This window comes from Solanum pennellii, chromosome 7 (genome assembly GCF_001406875.1).
Source record: "Solanum pennellii chromosome 7, SPENNV200".
Classification (NCBI taxonomy): domain Eukaryota; kingdom Viridiplantae; phylum Streptophyta; class Magnoliopsida; order Solanales; family Solanaceae; genus Solanum; species Solanum pennellii.
The window spans coordinates 62738037-62763284 of record NC_028643.1 but is presented as its reverse complement, the minus strand read 5'-3'; the positions used below and the strand labels follow the sequence as shown (position 1 = coordinate 62763284).

At 33.6% G+C, this 25248-nt stretch overlaps 1 protein-coding gene across 1 annotated transcript in view; it reads left to right on the top strand.

Annotated features, from left to right (window-relative positions):
* The first annotated feature begins 8401 nt into the window (after window positions 1-8401).
* Window positions 8402-25248, top strand: part of LOC114078022 (L-type lectin-domain containing receptor kinase V.9-like) — a 33929-nt gene continuing 17082 nt past the window's right edge. Inside the window, exon 1 of the mRNA XM_027918518.1 lies at window positions 8402-8474. Coding sequence (XP_027774319.1) covers window positions 8402-8474 — 73 coding nt within the window. The remainder of the gene's footprint in view (window positions 8475-25248) is intronic.

Sequence of the window (25248 nt, the reverse complement as noted above, 5' to 3'; positions counted from 1 at the left end):
TGCGAACAACTCTGGTGCACCCCATGGTGAAATACTAGGTCTAATGAAGCCCTTATCTATAAGGTCTTTCAACTGCTATTTCAGTTCCTTAAGCTCTGCTGGAGCTATTCTATAAGGAGGAATAGAAATAGGCTGGGTATCTGGAAGGAGATCAATTCCAAAGTCGATTTCCCTTTCGGGAGAGACTCCGGGAAGATCTTCTGGAAATACTTCTGGAAACTCACCGACTACTGGAACTGACTCAAGAGTTGGGGTTTCAGAGCTGGTATTTTTAACCCGAACTAGATGATAGAGATAACCCTTAGAGATCATCTTTATAGCCTTAAGGTAAGAAATGAATCGACCATTAGGCGCTAAGCTACTACCCTTCCACTCTAAGATTGGTTCATTTGGAAACTATAATTAAACAACCCTAGTTCTACAATCGACTGAGGAATAACAGAAACGTAACCAATCCAAAGTGTACCATTTCTAACTCTACAAAATCTGCTGCGGTGACTTTCTGAGAGACTGTGACAGGGAAATTTATGTATACCATTCTATATATAATTGGGTCTCCAACTGGAGTAGAAACTAAGAAAGGTTATGAGAGAGCTTCTGGACTAACACTGAATTGGACTGCTATGTAAGGAGTTACAAAGGAAAGAGTAGACCCTGGATCTAACAATGCATAAACATCAAGGTCAAAGACTCGTAACGTACCAATGACTACATTAGGGGAACATTCCTGATCCTGGCGAGCCTGAAGAGCACACAACCTGTTATGGTGCTGACTGTCACCTATACCAGATGAGTTACCCTGTTGAGTTGGGCGACTTGCTGGTGCTGCTGAAGTTGTAGACTGAACTCTACCATTACCACTTGCTTGACCCTGTCTAGAAGGATAATCCCTCAACATGTGACCAGACTGACCGTACCCAAAACATCCTTCCTTTCCTGCGAGACACTCGCCTGAATAGTTCTTGCTACACTTAGGGCAAGTGGGGTAAGCCTTGGTGCCTGAAAAACTTCCCAGAGACTTAGAGCCTGGTGCTCTAACCTTATGGTCATACCTGTTCTCGGAGGATAGAACACTAGCTGATGAAGGGGCTGAGGTTTAAAATTTCTATTGACTCTGCGAGCAATTTCCACCACCCAATTTCTGCTGAGAATAGTCATAGTTTCCAGTCTTAGCCTTCTTATTCTTCTTGGCTTGTTCCCTGAGCTTATCACCCTCAACCTGCTGAGCATGAGTCATAAGCCTAGAGATGTTCGTATCTCCCAGTAACATAGCGTTTTTGCACTCAATTTTCACCAAATCTACAACTCCATACAAGAACTTATTCATCTGAGCCCTGGAGTCAGCAACCATGTGAGGAGCATACATGGAAAGTTAGTTGAACTCGAGCCTATACTCTTGGAACGTCATGTTTCCCTGCTTTAAATTAATGAATTCGCGAACCTTTACTTCTCTCAACTCTATTGGAAAAAATTTGTCCAAAAAGGTCTCACTAAAGCACTCCCAAATAATAGGAGCTGCATTTGTACCCTTATTTTTCGTCCACTGAGTGTACCAAATATGAGCCACATCTTTCAACTGGTATGATGCCAACTCAACACGGTCATTCCCAGTGACCTGCATCACCGCAAAGATCTTGTGATCTCATCAAAGAAAATTTGGGGATCCTCATTAGTCTGTGATCCTAAAAATCAGGCTGATTCATCCTAACATAGCCACGGACCTTTGTTGCTTTTGATCCACTATTTACATTCATAGGAGCTTGAACCCGATTGTTCTGGTTGTTCACACTCTGAGCCAATATTTGAATGGCATTTCTAAACTCAGCATCCGAGACTTTCTGATCTGGTACTGGAGGAGCTGCGTCTGCAATCCTGGCATTCGCATTCCTAGTGTTATCTCTACAAGGAGGCATGATCTGAAACCTAGAATGTCGAGTTATGATGGAATTAGATCATACCTTATGCACGATAAGAGTAATAAGAAAGTAAAATTCTTCCTAAAATACTTCATAGCCTCTCTCTCATTAGATGTGGTGCACTTCACATCCATAAAAAAGACTCTACTTAGTGAGGCTTTTCAGACATCTTAGATACTTAAACCTAGTGTTGTAATACTAAGTTTGTCACACCCCGAGCTACCCCCGAGATGCAGACACGGGACCTAGGACCATAAGTGATCACAACCTAACCCTGCTGGCATGATCATGAGCATACTAAAGATAATAAACATATGTGGAAGCTAAATCATGTTTATAATGAAAAGATGGAGAATACCCATATTCTATAACTGAGAAATTTGAAATACTGACGAGTTTAATACAAGCAAGTTACTAACTCAATACTAAGCTAAAACTAACTATGTCTGAAGATAGCCTCTAAACTGAGTAGAAATGCTGGGACAAACTCCAGCTAAGTCTAGCAATAACTGAAACTAAAGGACTAAATACTGAATCGGAAATTTATCTAAGCGCGATCTGGATGCTGAGAACCTGAACCTACATCATGAGAAAATGTAGCGCACGTATGCGTCAGTACTTGAAAGGTACAGAGAATGTCCGATAGAGTAAAGCTGAAATAAAACATAACTGAAAAAGCACAAAAACAAGTAAAATGTTTTGAACATGATATACTGAATTCTGATCTATCTGGATGCAATGACCAAATTTAGAACATGTTGATACTGAATACTTACTGATCTGTAAATATGGTCAATGCAAGAGAGTCTGACTGAACTGTGGGAGCTACTAATAACCGATAATAAAAACACATGAGCTAAATGTGGAGTCCGATGCCATCCAAAGGACCTAATATACCCTGCAAGAGGTATAAAGGCAAGCTGGCTTGATCACTAAACCGATGCCCATAGAGGAGACTTACATCCAACCTGGCTAGTAATTTTGGGAGTATTTGGGTACGCTGAACCCTTGTCCAACTCGGTATTATGCTACTTCCAATGACTAAAGTGATTAAGACATTATGACTGAATTTCTGTAAGTACTGGATAGGTCAAAACTGAATATGCAAACTGAGAATGCAACAATTAATCTAATAATGATACATTAATAACTGAGCATGTATATCTGAAGTAACTGAAAAATCTGCCTAGCATGTGTAATTCAAGAACTAAAGAAATAAATAGCTAGGGTTATGAAATTCATGCAATAAACTGAATAATAATTTTACAATATAATTTGGAACATGTATTTGACTAATTTGTTGATCTGCTATAATTCTAGAAATCCTAGTTTAATCATGGTAAGAGAATCAAGAACTAACTGAAAACTAGGGATCTAATGGTTGAAAGGAACCCACGAGTGAAATCCCACATACCTAGTGATGAAATCCACATAGAAATATTTAGATTTCGGGGTTGGAACTGATGGAACCTTATTACGTTCTTGAACTAAGGATTTTAAACTTTTTCCCCTTTCTTGCTTCTTATTTTCTAAGTTTTCATTTAATAATTTGACTTAGGTAAGTTTTAGTTATGTTTCTAGGCTTAATCTAACTAAAATCTAATGATTTAGGGTCAAAATGATGTATCTTAGGTATTAAACGAAGTGGCAAAAGAGCCCTGAGTTAATTGTTGTCGGACCAAACGACGACCAAGATTGACAGGCCGTCGTTCAATCGACGGTCCGTAGGTTGGGTCCGTAGGTTGGGTCTGTTCGACAAGCCTTTACTAAAACGGACATAACTTTTTACTCAGAGGTCTGATTTTACCAATTCACTGGCTATGAAAAGCTAATTCAATTATCTATCATTTCATAGGCCATGGGATACCTAATTAATTTTTTTCTAAGAGTTATGATTATTTGAAGTTGACCCAACAACATTTTCCCCTAACTGTCTGCGAATTTTCACCTGCGAACCGTACTGGTCAATCGTGATTCATGTCAAAGGATAGGTAAATGGGGTGTTTATCGACATACACAGGCTACGGACCATAGGTCTGTCCGTGGATCAACACATAGTCCATTTTTCTGGGCTGTGTTATGGGAGAGTTTCAATCACAAACGACGAATGTGCAGTACGAGTCGTAGATCAGACTACGGTCCGTCGATAGTGATCGTCGATTGCACCTGCAGATTTCTGAAAAGCTGATTTTTGATATATTTTTTATATGGGGTGTTACATATAATATGAACCTGACTTAATATATAAGAAAAATGAACAAAATCAATTAATTAGAACAACGTGTTAGAATCAGATGAATGTCCCAAGTTAGAATAAATTCAAACATTTTAATAGTCCCTCTCAACATGGTTATGAAGATTATTATAATTTACTAACCATTTTAGAATAACTATAAAACAAGTTTTGTTTGTACAAATAATATGCTAATAACTCAACAAGTAAATGTTTAGATAAAGAAAAATAAAGATGTGCAAAAGTTACCAACAATAATACTCAATCAATATGTATATGCCACATAACTCAATAAAACAACATCCTAAAGAATAATTTCTTTATAAATTGTTAACTTACAAAACTAATTTTACTTTTAAATATATAAGTGATCAAATTAAAAGTTTGCTAAAAATACAAGCAACTTGTTGGACTCATATGATTTTGAGATGGTAAGAAAATCAATGATGCATGATCAAAAGTAAAATATAGAGTAAATTATATAGTAATTTACCTTGAGAGAAAAATAAACACAAATAATGTTTACCTTCTTTATATTTTCTTTGCTTCAATCCTTCAATAGTATAACAATCGTGTTGATAACGTGTTGTAAAACTAAAGTAAAATAAGACAACAAATATAATAGATGATAACAATAGAAATATGTAGACAAGAGATTGAAAGTTTTTCTTATTATTTCAAGTATTCATTAAACCTTCAAGTGTATACAATATGAAGTCTTATGTCTCTATTTATAGTGTAACATAGAGGCATACAAAAGTTAGTCATAAACATGAAATTAACATGAATACAATGGGGAGGTTATGAAAGTGAAAGGTTACAAGATAATGGTTATAAAATTGGAGGTTGTGGTGGTTATGTTTATCATCGTAATGGAGGAGGTTATGTAGTAACTTTTGGAATAGTGTACATCCACATTGTATTGTTTTGTAACATTATGAATATTATTAGAGTATAAGTATAATTATTAGTAATTATTTCTTATTTTAGTGAAGATATTAAATATATATTGTATATAGATGTCAAATTTTGTTTTAGTAAATACATATATAAGTATTGACACCTCTTGACACAATTTAAACATTTAATTTAGTGGTTAAAGTGTTAATTTCTGAATTCTAGTCATACTAACCTCATAATTATAATTGTTTATTAAAATTATTGACTCTCTAAAAGACAATCTTAAATCCGCTACTGATTATAGGTAAAAGTACAATTTTAAATTTCATTATTTGAAATTATAATAAAATAACAATTCCTTTTGAAACGAATTTGAAAAAAAAATCACATGAAATTAGAACTGACAGAGAGTTGAACAAACAATGAACTGAGAATATCTGAAATTCTTCGAAAAGTTAGTTTTACCAATAATATTTAAACACGTTTTAGATTGAGCCTCGGAAGATCTATAGGTTCGGATCCTACCCTATACAGATTTTCGAGCCTATTGATTTGCGGAAGTGGGACCCAGTATACAGCTATGAGACACAGTTCCCAAGGCCAACGTTATGTTGCTGACGCAAACCAGTAGTGATTCTATTGTTTTTGGAATGGAGTCACTGAATTTAAGGGAACATTACAAAGGTTGTCATCAACTTGGCTATAATTTTGTTTTTTTCTTTTCCTTTAAATTAATATTTCTACTGTATTAGGGATTCAAACATATTTTTATTTTTAAAAGTTTGAAGAATTTTAAATCAAATTCACGCAAAAATTAGAAAGTAATTTGATCATTAAGCCGAATTTTTATGGGACACGCTATTTGTTTGTTAACAAACATACACTAAAATTTCGATCAAATAGCTATTACTACATTAAATTTCACCTGACTTAGATTGATTTGGGGAGATTATTTTGAAATCATCTTTGATACAACGTTATATTCTTGATTTAATATTTTATTTTTTTAGCTCTAACTCAATACTATATTGATATGTGAATAGTGTCACAAAAAATTGGTGGGACACTATTTATTGACACCAAATCATTTATTATTATTATATAAAACTTTAATCTAACATATTTTATATTTTTAATTAAGTCTATGGAAACTTAATTATTTTTTATACAATATTTATAATATTAATTTTAAATCTTAAATTTAGTGGATTATATAGCACAATATGATAGTTGAGGACAGATATGATGTTAATGTAATAATTCAAGATGTGTAGGAAAGTTCAACTTCAGATATAGAAATAACAGTATAACATTCCCTTTCGATCATTATGGGTAGATCAATAGTGAAAGTTTTGGGTCTGGAATATTTTGCATAGTGATTTGAAATTTTTAGGTTAGGTTAGTCTCAAACAATATATGAGCACGATGAGGTCTAGACAATCCGGGAATGGATTGGATGGTATGACTAAGCTTGGATCATATTTTTTAGTAGCTAAGGCATTAAAGAATTCATGGAACCTTTATATAGTGAATTTACTCCCGATGTTGGACTTAGTGTGAATGAATTAGTATCTTACGTCAAGGTTCGAAGGTACTTTGTAAAATGGAGGCTATGGGGAAAATTTTTTACTTTCTATCTCCATGCAAGTCGCTAAAGAGCATTATATCCCGTTCTGGCAAGACCAGAGCGGAACCAGAATTTTCGATAAGAGGGTTCAAAATTTGAAGAAATCAACACACAAAATAATCGAAGGGGGTTCACATCTACTATATATATCCAAAAAAGTATTTTAACCATATAAAATAATATAATTTTCCAAGAAGGGGGTTCAGATGAACCTCCTAAATATATGGTGGCTCCGCCACTAGGCGAAAGCACTACGACTCTAATGAAAAAAGGTCCCAAAATGGTTCATTAATCTGCAACATCGTTCTTGGGAAGAGAAGGGGCGCTTAGGACTTTTTACTTCAATTTTCCACCAATTTGTTCGATAAAAATAAGTTAGTTAATTATTTAACTAACTTGTAATAATGAAACTATGGTGGAATTGACTTGAATTAATGGTTGAAAAAATATCGTTTGAAGGTCGTAAGATCATGAAAAGAGAAATAATTGGGCAAATATCTCAATTATGCTTAGAAGAAAGTGTTCAAACAGTTTTGGGAGATCACAAGTATGTCACATGATCATAATATAATAATCGAACAAATTACTGAATAGTTAAAAAATAATATAGTCTGAACTCAAAATGATTGAACTACATATTGGGTATGTAGCAAGAATTGATGGGAAATAGAGGGAAAGAAAGGAATTTGAAAAGTGGAGAACTTGAAGAGTTGGGAACTTGAAAAGTCCTCTTATGCTATAATGAAAAGGCATTTATCCCTCATCGGTGGTAGAATGAAAAATAGGAGAGTTTAAATACTTTTACAAAACACTTCTATTAATTGTTAAAAGGGTTGGAAAGAGGGACCCCCTCACGTCGTCGTCGTCGTCACTCGCTCGTCTAGGCTTCGGCTTCAAAAATGATCGATCGAGAGATTATTTTTTGGACAAAAAGTTAATTTTAATTATTTAATTAATTAATCAATTAAATTGCCAAAAATGTTTTCAATTAATTAGTTGACTAACGCGACCTGTTTTATTTGAACTTTTCCGTTTTATTTAAATTTTCCGCCATGACTTTTCTGAAGCGTTGCAACTTTCAGGAACAGTCAGTACCATTTGAAAGGTTTCAAACTTTCATTAATGATCGTGTGAATTCTTAAAGGGTTGCAACCTTTCGGAATCTATTCTTTTTGTCTATACATACCACTCATTCTTCAAAATCTTTCCTTATGAATTTTCTGAGTCTCTTCTTCTTCTTCTACACTCAAATTTTCTTCATGTACTTTCCTGCTGTTGATTAGTTTGTTAACACCAGAGTTTTTGGTATCTATACTCTGGTGATTGAGATCATTTTATCCTGGGAGGTCATATTCAAAATCAAACCTCGAATACTAGAGAGGAATAATTTCCTTAAGGGGACACTGTGAGTTCAGTGGACTTGATCTTTTTCCTATTCAAAATTTTCTGATACGTATTTTTACAGATTTTAACATTAATTGATTTATGTTCATCTTTTGTACTAATTCTGAAAACTTTAGTTACTTCATGTTTCTGCAAAGTTTTATCAGAATTAGTAATTCTATTTTTCAAACACAAACTGGCAACATTCTTAAGGAAATTAATTTATTATATATTAATCTGTGTTTCTGGTGGAGATAAAAATCTTCGTGATTTTATACTCCTTCAAGTCTGCAATTATAAGTTATTGCTTACTAAGACTGTATCACTTTTGTTTATCAAGAAATGGCAAACAACGGTGTTACAGTGGATGTTGCTGCACCAACCCGAATTGTTGTACCACAAGCAGAGAAACCGGGTAAATTCACTGGTGCGAATTTCAAAGGATGGCAGCAACGAGTATTTTTCTGGCTTACCACTCTTGGTCTGCAGAAATTTACAAGTGAAGAAACTCCAGTGCCTGCTGATGATATGTCAGACAGAAAAATTCATGATTATTGAAGCATGGAACAGGCAGACTTCCTATGTAAAGGCTACATTGTGAGTGCTTTAGAGGATGACTTATATAATGTCTATAGTGCAATAACAACTTCAAAAGAGTTGTGGGATGCACTTGAGAAGAAAGACAGAAGATGCATGCTTGAAAAAGTTTGTGATCGCAAAGTTTTTACACTATAAAATGGTAGATAGTAAAACTGTTGGATCACAAGTACAGGAACTTCAACTTATTCTCCATGATCTGATTGCTGAAGATATGGTAGTAAATGAAGCTTTTCAAGTGACTGCAATGATCAAGAAGTTGCCTCCTTCGTGGAATGATTTCAGGAATTATCTAAAGCATAAGCGTAAAGAAATGAAGCTTGAAGATCTTGTGATTCGGCTCAAGATTGAGGAAGATAACAAAAATGCCGAAAAAAAGTCTCATAAGAGTTCAACAAGCATTGGAGTTAATATTGTTGAAGAAGCTTCTACCAAAGACAAAAAGAGAAAGAAGTCCAACGGACAGAAGTCAGAACAGGCCAAGAAGAAATTCAAAGGCAACTGTTACAATTGTGGCAAGGTTGGTCATAGGTCTTTTGATTGTCTTGCTCCAAGAAAGGACAAAGACAAAGACAAAGGCAAAAGTCAATCAAACATCGTGGAAAAGATGGAAGATGTAGATGACTTGTGTGCAATGATCTCGGAGTGTAACTTAGTTGGAAATCCCAAGGAGTGGTTTCTTGACTCAGGTGCTACTAGACACATTTGCTCTGTGAAAGAAGTTTTTGCAACGTACACTCCTGCTTAGTACGATGAAGATTTGTTCATGGGAACATAGCAACAGCAAGGATTGCAGGAACTGGGAAAGTAATGTTGAAAATAACATCCGGCAAGGTGTTGACTTTGAACAATGTTCTGGGTCCCTACTATTAGGAAGAATTTAGTTTCTCCTGCACTACTCGTTAAGAACGGGTTTAAGTGTGTCCTAGTTAGTGATAAAGCTGTAATAAGTAAGAATGAAATGTTCATAGGAAAGGGCTACTTCAATGAGGGTCTTTTCAAATCGAATGTAATGATTGTTGACAGTATTAATAAAAATTCTGCTTTTGTTACTTATTGGAGTCAAATGATTTATGGCATGCCCGTTTGGGACATGTAAATTACAAAGCCTTGCGAAAATTGGTTACTCTAGAAATATTTCCTGATTTTAAATGCGATAAATCAAAATGCGAAATTTGTGTGGAAAGTAAGTTTGTTAAACATCCTTATAAGTCTGTTGAAAGGAATTTCAAAACTTTAGACTTAATTCACACAGATATATGCGATATGAAGTCAACACAATCTCGTGGTCGGAAAAAGTATTTTATGAATTTTATTGACGACTGCACTCGATTTTTTTATGTATATTTGCTTGATAGTAAGGATGAAGCAACTGATGCATTTAAGCAATACAAAAATGAAGTGGAGAACCAATTGAATCTAAAGAAAAAAATGATTCAGGGTGATAGGGGTGGAGAATATAAATCTCCTTTTGCAGAGATATGTTTGGTATACTGTATTATTCATCAAACTACTGCACCTTATACACCTTAGTCAAATGGTTTGGCGGAACGAAAGAACAGAACATTAAAGGAAATGATGAATGCCTTGATAATAAATTCTGGTTCACCACGAAACCTTTGGGGGGGAAGCCATCTTTACGGCTAATAAGATACTCAATAGAATACCCCATCGAAAAACATAATCAATTCCATATGAGTTGTGGAGAGGAAGGAAACCCAACTTGAAATATTTCAAAGTGTGGGGGTGTTTAGCCAAGGTAGAGGTTCCTTTACCAAAGAGGGTTAAAATTGGACCCAAAACAGTAGACTGTGTATTTATTGGATATGCAATGAACAGTAAGGTCTGCCGATTTTTGGTTCACAAATCTGATAATCCTGATACTCATGTTAATATGATTATTGAGTCAAATAATGCAGAGTTTTTTGAAAACATTTATCCGTATAAAACTGAATGTGAGTTGACAAGTCAAAGACCTAAACGACCACGAGAAGAATCAATAGAAAATATTCTAACTAATGAGAAACCTAGGTGTAGTACTCGCCAACGGAAACCTGCTTCTTTCGGACCAGATTTTGTAGCACTATTGCTTGAAAATGAGCCTGAAACATTTGAAGCAGCTATGTCTTCGTCTGACTCAACTTATTGAAAAGAAGCAGTCAATAGTGAGATCGAATCAATTTTAAGAAAGCATACTTGGGAATTGGCTGATCTTCCGCCAGGTAATAAACCTTTAGGATCAAAGTGGATCTTTAAAAGGAAAATGAAACCTGATGGAACTATTGACAAATATAAGGCTAGACTAGTAGTCAAAGATTACATACAAAAAGAAGGTCTGGACTACTTTGACACAATACTCTCCAGTAACAAGGATAACATCAATTGGGATGTTAATAGCACTAGCAGCAGTGCATGATCTTAAAATCCACCAAATGGCAATAAAGACAGTCTTCTTAAAAGGAGAGTTGGAGGAAGAAATTTACATGGAACAACCTGAAGGGTTTATAGTTCCTGGTAAAGAAAAGAAAGTGTGCAGACTTGTGAAATCACTTTATGGACTCAAGCAAGCACCCAAACAATGACATGCTAAATTTGGCCAAACAATGTTGGCAAATGGTTTCAAGATTAATGAATGTGATAAATGTGTTTACATTAAAAATGTTTCATGAAGTCATTGTTTGTTTGTTGTTGATTACATGTTAATAATGAGTAAAGACATTGACAATATAAATTCTACTAAGTGCATGTTGTCCAGCAAGTTCGATATGAAGGACTTAGGAATTGCTGATTTGATCTTAGGCGTCAGGATTATCAAAACTCCCCAAGGACTAGCATTATCTCAATCTCATTATATTGAAAAAGTATTGAATAAGTTCAAGTACTTGAATTTCAATGTTGTCAAAACTCCAATTGATTTAAGTTATACATTTAAGAAGAATGAAGGTCAAAGTGACTCTCAATTGGAATATGCCAGAGTGTTGGGAAGTTTGATATATATTATGAATTGTACGCGACCAGATATAGCATGTGATAATAGTAAAGTGAGTCAGTTCACTAGTAATCTGAATCAAACTCACTGGATGGCAATGAAACGTGTGTTGGGTCATCTAAAACATACACAACATTATGATTTGCATTATAATAAATATTCTGATGTGATTGAAGGATATAGTGATGCAAATTGGATCACCGGGTCAAATAATGTAAAATCCACGAGTGGTTATGTGTTCATACTTGGTAGAGGAGCAGTCTCTTAGAAATCGTCCAAACAGTGTATTGCTCGCTCCACAATGGAATCTGAATTCATTGTTTTGGATAAGGCTAGTGAAGAAGCTAAATGGCTCCGGAATTTCCTAGAGGATATTACATTTTGGACCAAACCTGTTGTACCTATTTGCATACATTGCGATAGTCAAGCAGCAATAGGTAGGGCAGGGAGCGTTATGTACAACGGGAGGTCTCGTCATATACGAAGGAGACATAACACCGTAATGCAACTGCTCTTTAGTGGAATTATCACAATTGACTATGTAAAGTCAAGCGATAATCTGTCAGATCCACTAACGAAAGGCCTACTGAGAGAGGCAGTTGAAAGATCATCTAAGGGAATGGGTTTACGTCTTAGGACAAGTCAGATGACGGTAACTCTATCTAGCAGACTAGAGATCCCAAGAACTAGATTCAAGGAGAAAAACAAAGTTGTGGCTGACGGTTCGACATTGTCAGTTAACTCAATCCATTCTCATGATAAAGACAATGTTCAGGAACAAGGTTTAGACTTTAAGGCTTGTTAATGAGGTAATAAAGCTTAAAGTTTTTAATGATTTGCTAAGTTTGGTAGATTTGACCAAATAGTGTATCTACGAGATGACACGGCTAGAAATCACCTATGTGAGTGTGAAGTGAAAGCTGCTTCAAAGAGAATTTTATATCAAAAGCCTATTCTCTATACACTAATGAAACCAGGAGGTGTTCATGGCTGAAACGAACACAACCGTAAGAACCATAAACAGTAAAGGGTTAATTCTGGCATATGGTTGTATAGGTATACACCAAAGCTCAACGGTTCAAAGATATCACATCTATCGATTAACCGAGTATATCCAACATATGTTTACTATGGAAAGTCCAAGGGGAAACCTACTTATCCATATGCTATTGATCCTTGCCTGTAAAGTACATAATTGTCCGTGCATTCCTATGTTATAACCATTCCCCATAAATGTGGGGGATTTTTGGATATGTACCAATAATTGATGGGAAAGAGAGGGAAAGAGAGGAATTTGAAAATTTGGAAACTTGAAGAGTTGGGAACTTGAAAAATCCTCTTATGCTTTAATGAAAAGGCATTTGTCCCTCATCAATGGTAGAAAGAAAAATAGGAGTGTTTAAATACAAAAACACTCCTATTAATTGTTAAAAGGGTTGAAAAGAGGGACCCCCCTCGCGTCGTCGTCGTCGCTCGCTCGTCTCGGCTTCGGCTTTGGCTTTGGCAAATGATCGATCGAGAGATTATTTTTTGGACAAAGTTTGTTTTAACTATTTAACTAATTATTTATTTAATTAATTAATTAAATGGAAAAAATGTTTTCAATTAATTAGTTGACTAACGCGGCCCATTTTATTTGAACTTTCCCATTTTATTTATATTTCCCGCCATGACTGTTCTGAAGCGTTGAAACTTTCAGGAACAGTCAATTCCATTTGAAAGGTTGTAAACTTTCATTAATGGTCGTGTGAATTCTGAAAGGGTTGCGATCTTTCAGAACCTGTTTTTCTTGCTTATAAATACCACTCATTCTTAATAATATTTCCTTATGAATTTTCCGAGTCTCTTCTTCTTCTTCTGCACTAAAATTTTCTTAGTGTACTTTCCTGCGTTGATTGATTCGCTGACACCAGAGTGTTTGGTATTTATACTCTGGTGATTGATATCATTTTACCCTGGGAGGTCATATTCCAAATCAAACCTCGGATACTAGAGGGGAATAATTTACTTAAGGGGACACTGTGAGTTCAGTGGACTTGATCTTTTTCCTATTCAAAATTTCCTGGTACGTGTTTTTACAAATTTTAATTTGTTCATTAATTGATTTCTGTTAATCTTTTGTACTAATTCTGGAAAGTTTAGTTACTTCCTGTTTCTGCAAAGTTTTATTAGAATTAGTAATTCTGTTTTTCAAATACAAAGTGGTAACCCTACAATCAATATTAGATCGACATTATTATCTAACTATGTAATTGTAGATAGTACAATTGAATGATCACAATTATTTAAGGTCATTTGTCACTTTTTATCAATAGATATATAATTCATGAAAAAGTATCGGATTGTTATGAGAATATTTATTAAACAAAGATTTCAGTAATTGAACTTAAAAAGTCTAAAAGAATCGCAGACCTAATTATCAAATACATTATTGGATGTAAATTTGATTTGAGAAAATATAATACTTATCTCCTACAATACTCTCCTTCAAGATAAATAGTAGAAAAGACTAATTATGCCCGATATAGAATTAAAAAAAATATTTTTGAACAAAAATTTACCCTCCAAAGTCCAAATAATATGCTTATTCCAACTCCAGCTACGTAGAGATACATGTTTTTCCTTATTACTCAGAACACTTAATAGACGGAAAGGTGGCTAAATCACAAGGAGCATGAACAAGAACGAAGAACGAAGAAAGGTATACAAATCTAATCGAAAATAAAAGCTGGGATTAAGAGTTGTTTGTAATGTCTTCTAGTTTTTTTCTATATTTTTGTGAATTTGTTTATTTTTATGGAGTATATTCTAAATAGGTCAAGGAAAATATGATGTAGTGTTGCTACATTAGATTATGCTTTTGTTCAAATGCGTAGAACTGTGAATAGGTATTCATATTAATTTTGATAATTTAGTTATTCTTTCAACTTTTTTTTAAAAAAAAGGTGTCTTGATTGTTATATCTTTTCATCATATGGTGCAATTATTGATTGATAGTTTCATGAAGTAATCGAAAGATTTTGAGAACTGTTATTAAGGATTGGACTTAGAAAGTATTCGCAAGAAGCTTTTCTAGAACTATCCCTTCCGGTACATTGGTGAACGCACATGTTTACTTTGTACATTACTAGTCTATTGGAAGTCAAATTCATTCAAAAGAAGATTTTTAGTTATTGATAACAAGATTAACCAACTTTTGTCTTCATAAGAAGCAGGAATATTTCTTTGTGAACCTTGAACTATATCATAGATTTAGATTTGTAACGTTCCTATTGTATTGTGTGTATCCCTAATTTCTATAATTGATAATCAGATTTTGATATTTCTTCAGAGTTATCTTTACGTAATTAGTGCTAAAATAATTTACATTTTTTAACATAGTGATTTTACCACATAACTCACGAGATTAGACTATCTGGATAATACTGAAAGAAATTATATTGAATTTCTACTTAAACCATATCATATGGATACGATATTTTACCAAACTATCTTTGATTCGCAAAGCATATAGATATATTGTGTTTAGTTCTCGTCAAATTTTGGTGTCATTCTTGGAGATTGGTAAGCAGTAGTTTTTATAGAGTTTTGTGTATTGTTCTCGTCAAATTTTGGTGTCATTCTTAGAGTCATAATGCAATGGCTAGTAATGTTGAAAACATGACTCTGAATGACACACTCAACCCTGTTAATTTGAATCGCGTACATGAAGTGAGATGATGTTGAACCCCAAAGGATTGATAATTGAAGGAACAATCTCCCACCTACTGATATGGAGAATAAAATGGACCAAAATAATGGTTGGGTAGGGAGATTGTTGGGAGATTATGCAAAGCCAAACTACAATGGAATGAAGTCTAGTGTGAGATGCCCTCCTACTGCAAATAAAAAGTTTGAGATCAAGCATGGTATTCTTGTAACACCTCGAAAATCAGAAGTTTAGTTTGAGTAGAAAAGTTGAGAAAATATTGCAGGAATCTGGTGCTATGAATCGACTACGGGTAATGGAGTTTCCTACGGGTTGAAGATAGGGCCTTGTAGACACTGGTAAGATTTATGGAAAATGACAAGTCTCCAAGGATGGGTTACAATTTAGATAGATGAGTCTTGTAATGAACTACGTGTCGTAGACGACGCTCGTAGAAGAATTATGCACTTGGTAAATTTGATGGATCCATGATTCACGTATAGGACCTATGAGTCTCAATTTTCTATAAGGGTCGTGAAGTGTAATTGTGAGATGGTGTTTTAGACTTAGGAGAATTTGGTAACTTGAGGACCACAGATAAGGTCTACGGAGCGTAGACTAGACGATGGGTCGTAAAGTTAACTCGTGGGAAATTCATCAGATTTTCGAACTCCAGTTGAGGATCTATAGTTTAGAAGGACGCAATGTAGACCCCCAACCATAGTTATTTCTTGAGGGTGCTTGGGGTCCTTTTCTATGAATTTGATGCATCTTCTGGGTTGTTTTTACTCTATTCTAAGTCCTACAACTGACTTTTAGTTCTTTAAACTACCCAATCCTTCTCATTCTCTCAAAACCCTAATTTTCATCTAAGTTCATCCTCTATAGTTTTCTCGGAAGAAAAGGTAGGGTCTCAAGATTCAATGTCTTCTTTCTCTTTCTTTGCTAGGATTTCACATCAAGGTATGTAGGAATTCACTTATGAATCACTTTCATCCATTGGTCCCAAAGGAATATCGATCTCCAAATTCAATTTCACCCAATTTCGTTAGGGTTTCATGCAAATCTCTATGGATCTTATTGATTATGTCACGATCCAAGGTACACCCTAGATGTAACTGTCGTACTTGACGTCGAAGGGGTTTCACATAAACCCTTAGCATATCATCAACATAAGATTATAGAAAATTACGCAAAGTTTAAAAACTTCATCCATACAATCAAAGTTTTTTCATAAAATACAAGCGAAAGTCTTTTACTAAACTTTTGTCTCAACCCATTTGATACAACTTTAGAATAAAACTCTTGAGACATAGCCCATACAATAGTCTCAATATGAAAATAAAAGACATAAAGGAAATAGTGGATTTGTCCTCAAAGCTATGAGGAATCACCAAATCTTCAACTCCTTTGCTCCTTAGAAACCTAGCTTCAAAATTGGAACTCAAATCTCCGAACCCTACAGTTGATAAGAATTTTGGCAAAATATGAATTACTACAAAAAATACTAAATTTGTTAGCTAGCATGATATAATAAGAGCATAAGACAAGGGCTAGTTAATATAAGACATAATCCATATTCATATGAAATACTTTATGAAACATCGACTATAAGCACAAGGAACAGTATCATAATCATTTGTGAAGTCTCCAACATAAACATCATGTAAGCCTTACTCAAATCTTAGTCATTCATATCATAAAATGACTATTCTCAAGTTACCTCAAAGCATACTTGTGCGATGCATGAATAGCATCCTATAATACCATCCAAGCTAAGTATCCCTTTTTGGTCATATTAATCATAGTGTGCATGCATAGTCAAGTCTAAGGCTTTCAGGTCATAAGTGTATTATGCCCCTAAGTAACCTTAAATCATACTTGTGCAATTCATTCATAACATCCCATAATACCATTCACACTAAGCATAACCTTGAATTCACCATATGCATACTTACTATTTATTTGGTCTCATTCTTAGCTTACTTCATATAAAAAAGGGAACTATCACCTTTAGTCAATCATATCATGGAAGACAACTATAGCAAAAACCAACCTAAACATACATCATACAGGAGCACACTTCATAAGTAGATTCAAGCCATACTTGTGTAATGTATGAATAGAATCTCATACTACTATCCACATTGAGTACCACTTTAGGCTATCATACATACTCACTAGTTGGGGACTAGTCCCTCATTACTATTTGCTTCTATTCATTTAAGGTACTTCTCTTCTTAGTACAAGGTAATACATCACACATGAATGATCACAAGTTATCAATTCAAGTCTACCAAGGAATAGCACCCTACTATGCTATACCAGGCTAATCATTTAGCTAACATGACTTCATTATGCTAAGTCAAGCTACCATGTAGGGCATACTATAAAGTCCAAGCTATTCAAGAAAATATACAAGTGTTCCATCCTAGCTACCATGCAAAACATCTGATACTAATGCAAGCTAACCTTAGGAAAGTATGGTTTCTCAAACCTAAGCTACTATGAAATGGTCTTGGCATAACCAAGTGAAATTATCATGAAGGAATTCTACGATGCTAGTTTAAGCTACCGTTAAGAGAGTATATGTCTTCAATCCTGGGCTACCATGATGGCATATGGCAATGCTAATTCAAGATACTCTTATGAGAGTATATGTCCTCAATCTCTAAGATACCATGAGATGGTCTTGTATTACCAAGTCAAGCTAACACAACTTCAACCGATTCTAGTTTGACATGTTTTGATTCATTTTAGGTGATTAGCTTTTCAACCTAGAATCATTCTATGTGAGATAACCTTGCACCTCCTAGACTATTTATGATAAAGTGTGTAAGTTAGAACTTGCTTTAAAAAATACACAATAAGATCATATCATAATGGCTTTACTCTCAAATCCCTAACATTCATAACTACAAGCCTTACACTCAAAGCTTTACCTCTAACAGTCATCATTCATACCTAGATTTCAAGGCATTTTAATTGCATTCTTCCTTAGTAGGTGATTCTAGTCATAATTCATCATATAGGTTCAGTTTCAAGTTTACTAATCATGATCCATCAGAGATACTAAAATCTAGTTCAATTCATGTCTATATGTTCCTAATATTGAACAACTATTTCACCTATGAATCCTCAATTTCATCTCTCATTGCATAAACTCACATAATATCAATTCTTCCAATTAGTGTAGGGTTAACAATGAAATTCCCATAAATTCATCATAATATCACAATTCAATCCTAAATTAATCATAATTAGGTACTATTCACTCAATTGGAATCATATCCAACACTACCTACAACATAGAAAGAAATCCTAGCTAAAATTGGGCTTTACCTTCACAATTGGGGGAAATCTAAGGGGCTCTATGGGTGGAAGAACTCATAAATGAATAAGATAACATACCTTGATTCCAATCCCTTACAGAAACTTGCAACAATGTGCCTTTGTTCTTGACCTAAGCTCCATCTTCTTTTTCAAGTCTTGAGTTTTCTAGATAGAAGATATTTTAGATGAAGAACTTTGGGATCTTTTGGGGTTTTGGAATTAATGGGGTGGTTGATAACTTAAAATACTTTATACAGGTATATAAAGTCCATATAAAACGACCCCTACTTAAAAACAATAAAAAAACTGAATTTCCTAATTTGACCCTCCTTAGGCAGCAATGGTGAAAGCCACCATAGGGATCACGAGCCGTATATCCTGCCCGTGGTCCCTTGGGAAGTGTCATGGAAAAAATATCTTGGCATACCTCATCCTAAGGCATCTTCATGAGCCTCCCGATGAACTGTGGTCCAGACCATTGGTCGTGAAGTGGCTCGTGTAGGTGTGTCACTTTTAGGCAGCCCTTATGGAGCTACTGCCTTGTCTTCGCGAACCATACCACAAGCCATGGTCCACACCACTGATCGTTGTGGTGGTCGTGGACTTGAGGCAGTGTGCTCCAAGCTTGGGGTAGCCTTGGCCTTTGGCTTAGGTATTGCCCTTTTGCCTTGGCACTTGCCTTGGCCTTTGGCTTGGGTCTTGCCCTTTTGCCTTGGCACTTGCCTTTTAGCTTTGACTCTTGCATCCCTCAACTAAACGCTAGATGGTCTACTAAGCTATAAAATTCATTTTACTATTATAACCCTTGCTTCAAACTCTAGAACCCTGACTTGTGGCTCTAGTTTAGTCTACTAGTTTTCGGGATATTACATGTTATAATCAGTTGTCTATTTTCAACCTTACCATACACAATTTGATTTAATTGAGCGATTTTCAATTGATTTCATATGGACTCGTGCTTTACATTTGATTTTGACTATAAATTTATGGATAAAGCTAATGAATTATGAATTAATATGAAACCTTATGCATGTTTTATGGGAAAGTTGTATTATGAACTAATGATGCTTTAGAGAAAAATATCAATGATTTTTAAGATTGTCTCACATGAATGTAATCATGTTTTAGATGCTTAGAAATGTAAGTGGCGAATGAAATATTTATGAAATCATGATTTAAAAGGAGCTACTCTATGATGACTTATGATTGGATTAACAGTTTAAAAATTGCGCCCTTCCAATTATTCTGATATCGATGTGATTATTATTTTTCGTTAGAACTTACTTAGAACTCAGAGGACTTTGAGATGGAACCTCTCTTGTTAGTGGATAATGGGTCTCCAGAAGCAATCTACTTATCTCGAACTATGTGCCCATGTAGGGTTATCTTAAATGACATATATATGGGTCTCAATAGAAATTATAAATGAAAGTTATAGAGTCTACCTTTGCAAATAGAATTTCCTTTTTAGTGTAAGGGTTACATTATCTAACTCCATGTTATAACTCACATTGTCTTATTTTTTATTAATGGTAAATATCCCACAAATGAATTATGTTTTCTTCAAAGGGTTTTATGAAAGTTTCCCTTGTGTGCATTGACCTTGTTTATAATTCATGAATTTCTTAAATTCTTTCTACTATAATGTAATTTTATCATGCATATCACACTTTAAATTCATCATATGATCATGTCCAAGTTTTATACAGTTCCTCATACTTAATACATTTAATGTAACAATGCATACTTGTGTCTATATTATCTTATAACATAGCATCTGACGTTCCTCATCCTGCTCGTGGCTAGCTTGAATTATATTGGATTGGTGAGTCTTCATGCTCCGAGTACAAAATATTGATGTTTTAGTTCTTTTTATTGTAATTTTATTTTAGATGTGGTGTATAGGTTATGCCTCAACCGCTCTTATGATGATGGAAAGGCCATGTCAGACACAGTTTAGTATTCCACACTTTCATTTTGGATTTTTATATGACATGAAACTTTTATTGATTATATTTATTAGATTGTATTTCTTTTATGTAGTGATTCTGTAAAGTGAATTGCTTAGGCTCTCTCAGGATCTTACTCAACATGGCAAACTTAGCGAGTACTTTCAGTCATGACAAATTTGGTATTTAGAACATAAAGTTTTAGGAATATTCTAGGATATCTAACTATCTACCTCGAGTAGACTCTTGTTTATGAGTGTGAAGCGTGTCACATTTATGCATAGCAGGCTACTAGGCATTTAGAAAACCCCACTTCTTTCACTACTCTGAATTCATGTCATTGAGTTCATATCTATATGGCTCTTTTTTCCAACTCTTTTCCGATGCTTTTCAGGATATGCCTCCTTAAAGACCTAATGAATGAAGGAATATGGAGCCTGAGGTTTATAAGTGTTGGTCAATCCTTTGAAAAAACAAGTAACTCATGCTGAATCTTGGTTACTTTACAAGTGTTGGATCAAGATATGGCGACTCAATCTAATAGAGAAGTCATTGCTCTCGTAAACCCAAATGTGGATATGGAAGTGACAAGGGTGAGGAGCTTCACTAGGATGAATCCCTTTAAGTTTCATTGGTCAAAAGTTAATGAATATCCTTAAGAGTTCATTAATGAGATCGATAAGATAGTGGAGATTATAAAAGGATTGTTCGCTTATAAAATCAAGGGTCCTTCTCAAGTTTTGTTCAACCAATGGAAGGGAGAGAGGGATATTGATGTGGTTCCTCTTGATTGGGAGAAATTCAAGCGATTTTCTTGATCATTTCTTTCCTCTTGAGATGACAGAAACGAAGGTGCTTAAGTTCATTAACCTCCATCAAGGAAATATGAGTGGGAAGGAGTATGCTTTGAAAGTGTGAAGGAGTATGCCTTGAAGTTTACTCAACTAGCTAACTATATTCTGACTATGCTTGCCGACTCTAGGGCAAGAATGAGTAAGTTTGTATCGGATGTGTCTGAAATGGTAGTCAAAGAGTACTACACCACCATCTTGATCAAGGAGATGGATATATCCTGTTTCATGGTACATTCCCAACAAATTGAAGAGGAAAAGCTAAAGGAGAACTATAGGAAGTAAAAGAGGGAAAGGGCCGATGATGGTGACTTTTATCATTCCAAGTCCGGTGGACAAGGTCATTCTCAATTTCAGAAAGTTCTCCACTCAAATTTCTTCTATTGTTATAGATCTTAAGTTCACCAAAGATAGGGTGTCTAACCCTGAACCTCAAGTAAGTAGTAGAAATGGATCTTTAAGTTAAGCTTGCAAACAAAAATGGAAAGAGTCATTCGGTAAAATGCTTAGCTGGTGTCAGTGGTTCCTTTAGCTGTGGGAAAATGGTCAAAAGACGAGACATTTGTGTTGCTTGCTTCTAAGGAAAGTGATGGCACGAAATCTTAGCCTAGTAGTTCTGGTTTGGGTGATCCTCTTCAGAATAGGTTCTATACATGTAGACAAGTAACTTTTGACCGAACATAAGGTTTTATACTATTTTTTATTCCTTAAATATTTATTTTATGTTTAAGTTAGATATTTTAATTTTGCCTTATTTTTATAAAGTTATTTTTATAGATTCGGAAACAACAAAAATAGAATCATTTTTAAGGCAAGTTTTACTTAAATTGTTAAAAAATTAAATGAAAAGCTACAAAAATCTATCTTCTTATAATTTAAATGTAATAAATAAACTAGTGTTTCTTAATTATATTTTTAATTACCCATTTAGTTTTTTAATTGGTTCTAGATAATAAATATTTTTTTTTATAATTTTGATATATTTAATTTATAAGAATATTATCCATTATCATCACATCAACCCGCAACCTCACTATCACTTCCCACACCCTCACATTATCCTCTCCACTCACCCTCACACCCAAATAAGTACATGAAGCTGATGATGGTGGAGAAAAAGACTCAAGAAACTGTGAATATTTTAACCAAATGAAATAGAAAAAAGACTTATTTATAACGTGATTTGAAGAATAGTAGAAAAGACAAAATTTATTATGAGATTTTAGGAGAAATAGAAGAGATTCACATTATTATAAGATGTTTGGAGTAGTTGAAAAGACCTAAATTATTATGAGATGGTCTTTTTTCATTTTTTTAAAACAGAGATCTAATTTCTGAACTTAATGCATTATACCTACATCCAAAGAGAATGATAAAAGCCTAAAGCATTGTCATATTAAAATTAAATGAACTATTAGTCAAATGAAACTGGACTATACTTCATTTAATTTACTCAAATTCAGCATTTTTGGATTTTAAAGGAATAATTAAATTGATTATTTTTATATATTTTTTTATACTTGAATTAAGTCCAGGGATAAAATGATAATTTAACTTTTTATTTTGAAGCTTTCCATGTTTATATATATATATATATATATATNTTGTTCCAACTATTTTGAGTGTGTACAATCTTGTGTCAAATGCCACTATTTATAGATAGGATCAAAAAACACAAGAGTTGTCATGGATCATGTATATGACTTTAACTCATATGAGATCATGAATGAGAGGTAGGAGCAAAAATCATAATGAAAATAATTTGTGAAAGTTATTATATTTACATAAAGGAGAGTTATTGAAACATTAATAGAGATATTTATATAAAAAAACTATATATAGTAATATAGATCCGATTTTTTTTATATATATTTACATAAAGGAGAGTTAGTGGAACATTAATACAAATATTTATATATATAAAAAACTATATATAATATAGATCCAATTTTTTCTTTTTGGAGGACAAACACAACCATAAATATTTCCAATTTGAATACAAAAAGAACAAAAAATTCATAATTTTCATCAAATGAAATCAATACAAAGATATTTCATAGACATTATGGTGGTTGATTCATGAGTAATGTGATGAGTTACTATTTAATATCGAATTTATTAAATAGTTAAATATTTTAATTTAATATAGAAGTAAAACGGTCATCTATTTTTTGTCTAATATTCTTTCAACTTTTAAGCGTATGTTATTCTTACGAAGCAACTATAAACTTCTTAAAATCCACAAAGACATTATAAAAAAAAATTCAATTATTAAAATAATAAATTCAAGTTCCTAACAGTAATGAAGGTAAACACTAAATATCTATTTAGCAAATAAAGAGTCATATCCAATACTTATCATGAAAAATAAAAGCAACAAAGTAATTCAACTGCCTGCAAAAGCATCATATATGTATACCTGAAATTAAAAATCTACCTCATAAATGGTGACAACAAAATTTTAATAGTTTATTTTCATGTGAAAGATCAAATCCTTAGACAACAATTAAGGATTGATCATGATTTATATGATAAATAAAAAATTAAATCATTAGACGGAATACAAAATACTAAAGAACATACCATAAGAACTTCATGTAGAAAAGGAGAGGAAGATGAGTCTTACATTGTCTAAACCAAATTCAACTACACAATATTGTCGGTAAAAGAAAACCTGAAAGAGAGAACATACAAATTAGGGATGAAAAATAAATTTTTGGGGATTGTAATATATAATAGTTTCTTTTAATACTTTTCATTTGAAGTGTTTGAACTTCCACCTAGCAAATTATTGTAACCTATTTCATTCATTTGAATGACTTTTTATCTTCCATTATATCTTAATGACAATAATTTAAATTGAATACTTAACATTGATTATTTACATCATATATTTATCCCTAAAATTAAAAATCTACCTCATAAATGGTGACAACAAAATTTTAATAGTTTATTTTCATGTGAAAGATCAAATCCTTAGACAACAATTAAAGAATTGAGCATGATTTTTATGATAAATAAAAGATTAAAACATTAGACGGAATACAAAATACTAAAGAACATACCATAAGAACTTTATGTAAAAAAGGAAAGGAAGATGAGAGACTTACATTGTCTAAACCAAATTCAACTACACAATACTGTCGGTAAAAGAAAACCTGAAAGAGAAAACATACAAATTAGGGATGAAGAATAATTTTTTGGGGATTGTAATATATAACAGTTTCTTTTAATACTTTTCATTCGAGATGTTTGAACTTCAACCTAGAAAAATAATGTAACCTATTTCATTCATTTGAATGACTTTTTACCTTCCATTATATCTTAATTACAATGATTTAAATTGAATACATAACATTGATTATTTAATTAGTTATTAAAATATATTTTTACATTTTATACATTAAAAAAATATTTAAAAATATTAAGTGAAGGACAAAATGATAATTCAACTTTGAGGTTTGGAGCTTCACACTTTTAATAATATATGATTATTAGGTGGGAGGAACTTGAGAGATACAGTTATGTCTCCAAATGTCAAAGTCGAGAATGCAGTTATGCATCTAATTTGAGACCAAATAAAAGTTCAACAATAAAAATGCAAACAAGTCATGACTAATATATCCAAAAATATTTTAAAGTAACTATAAGCCAATAAAAGCGACCGTGCTCGAACCACGGGACTCAAGGAATGCCTAATACCTTCCCCTCGGTCAACAGAATTCCTTAGCCGAATTTCTGGTTTGCAGACCAAAATATAGAGTCATTTCCTTTTGATTACG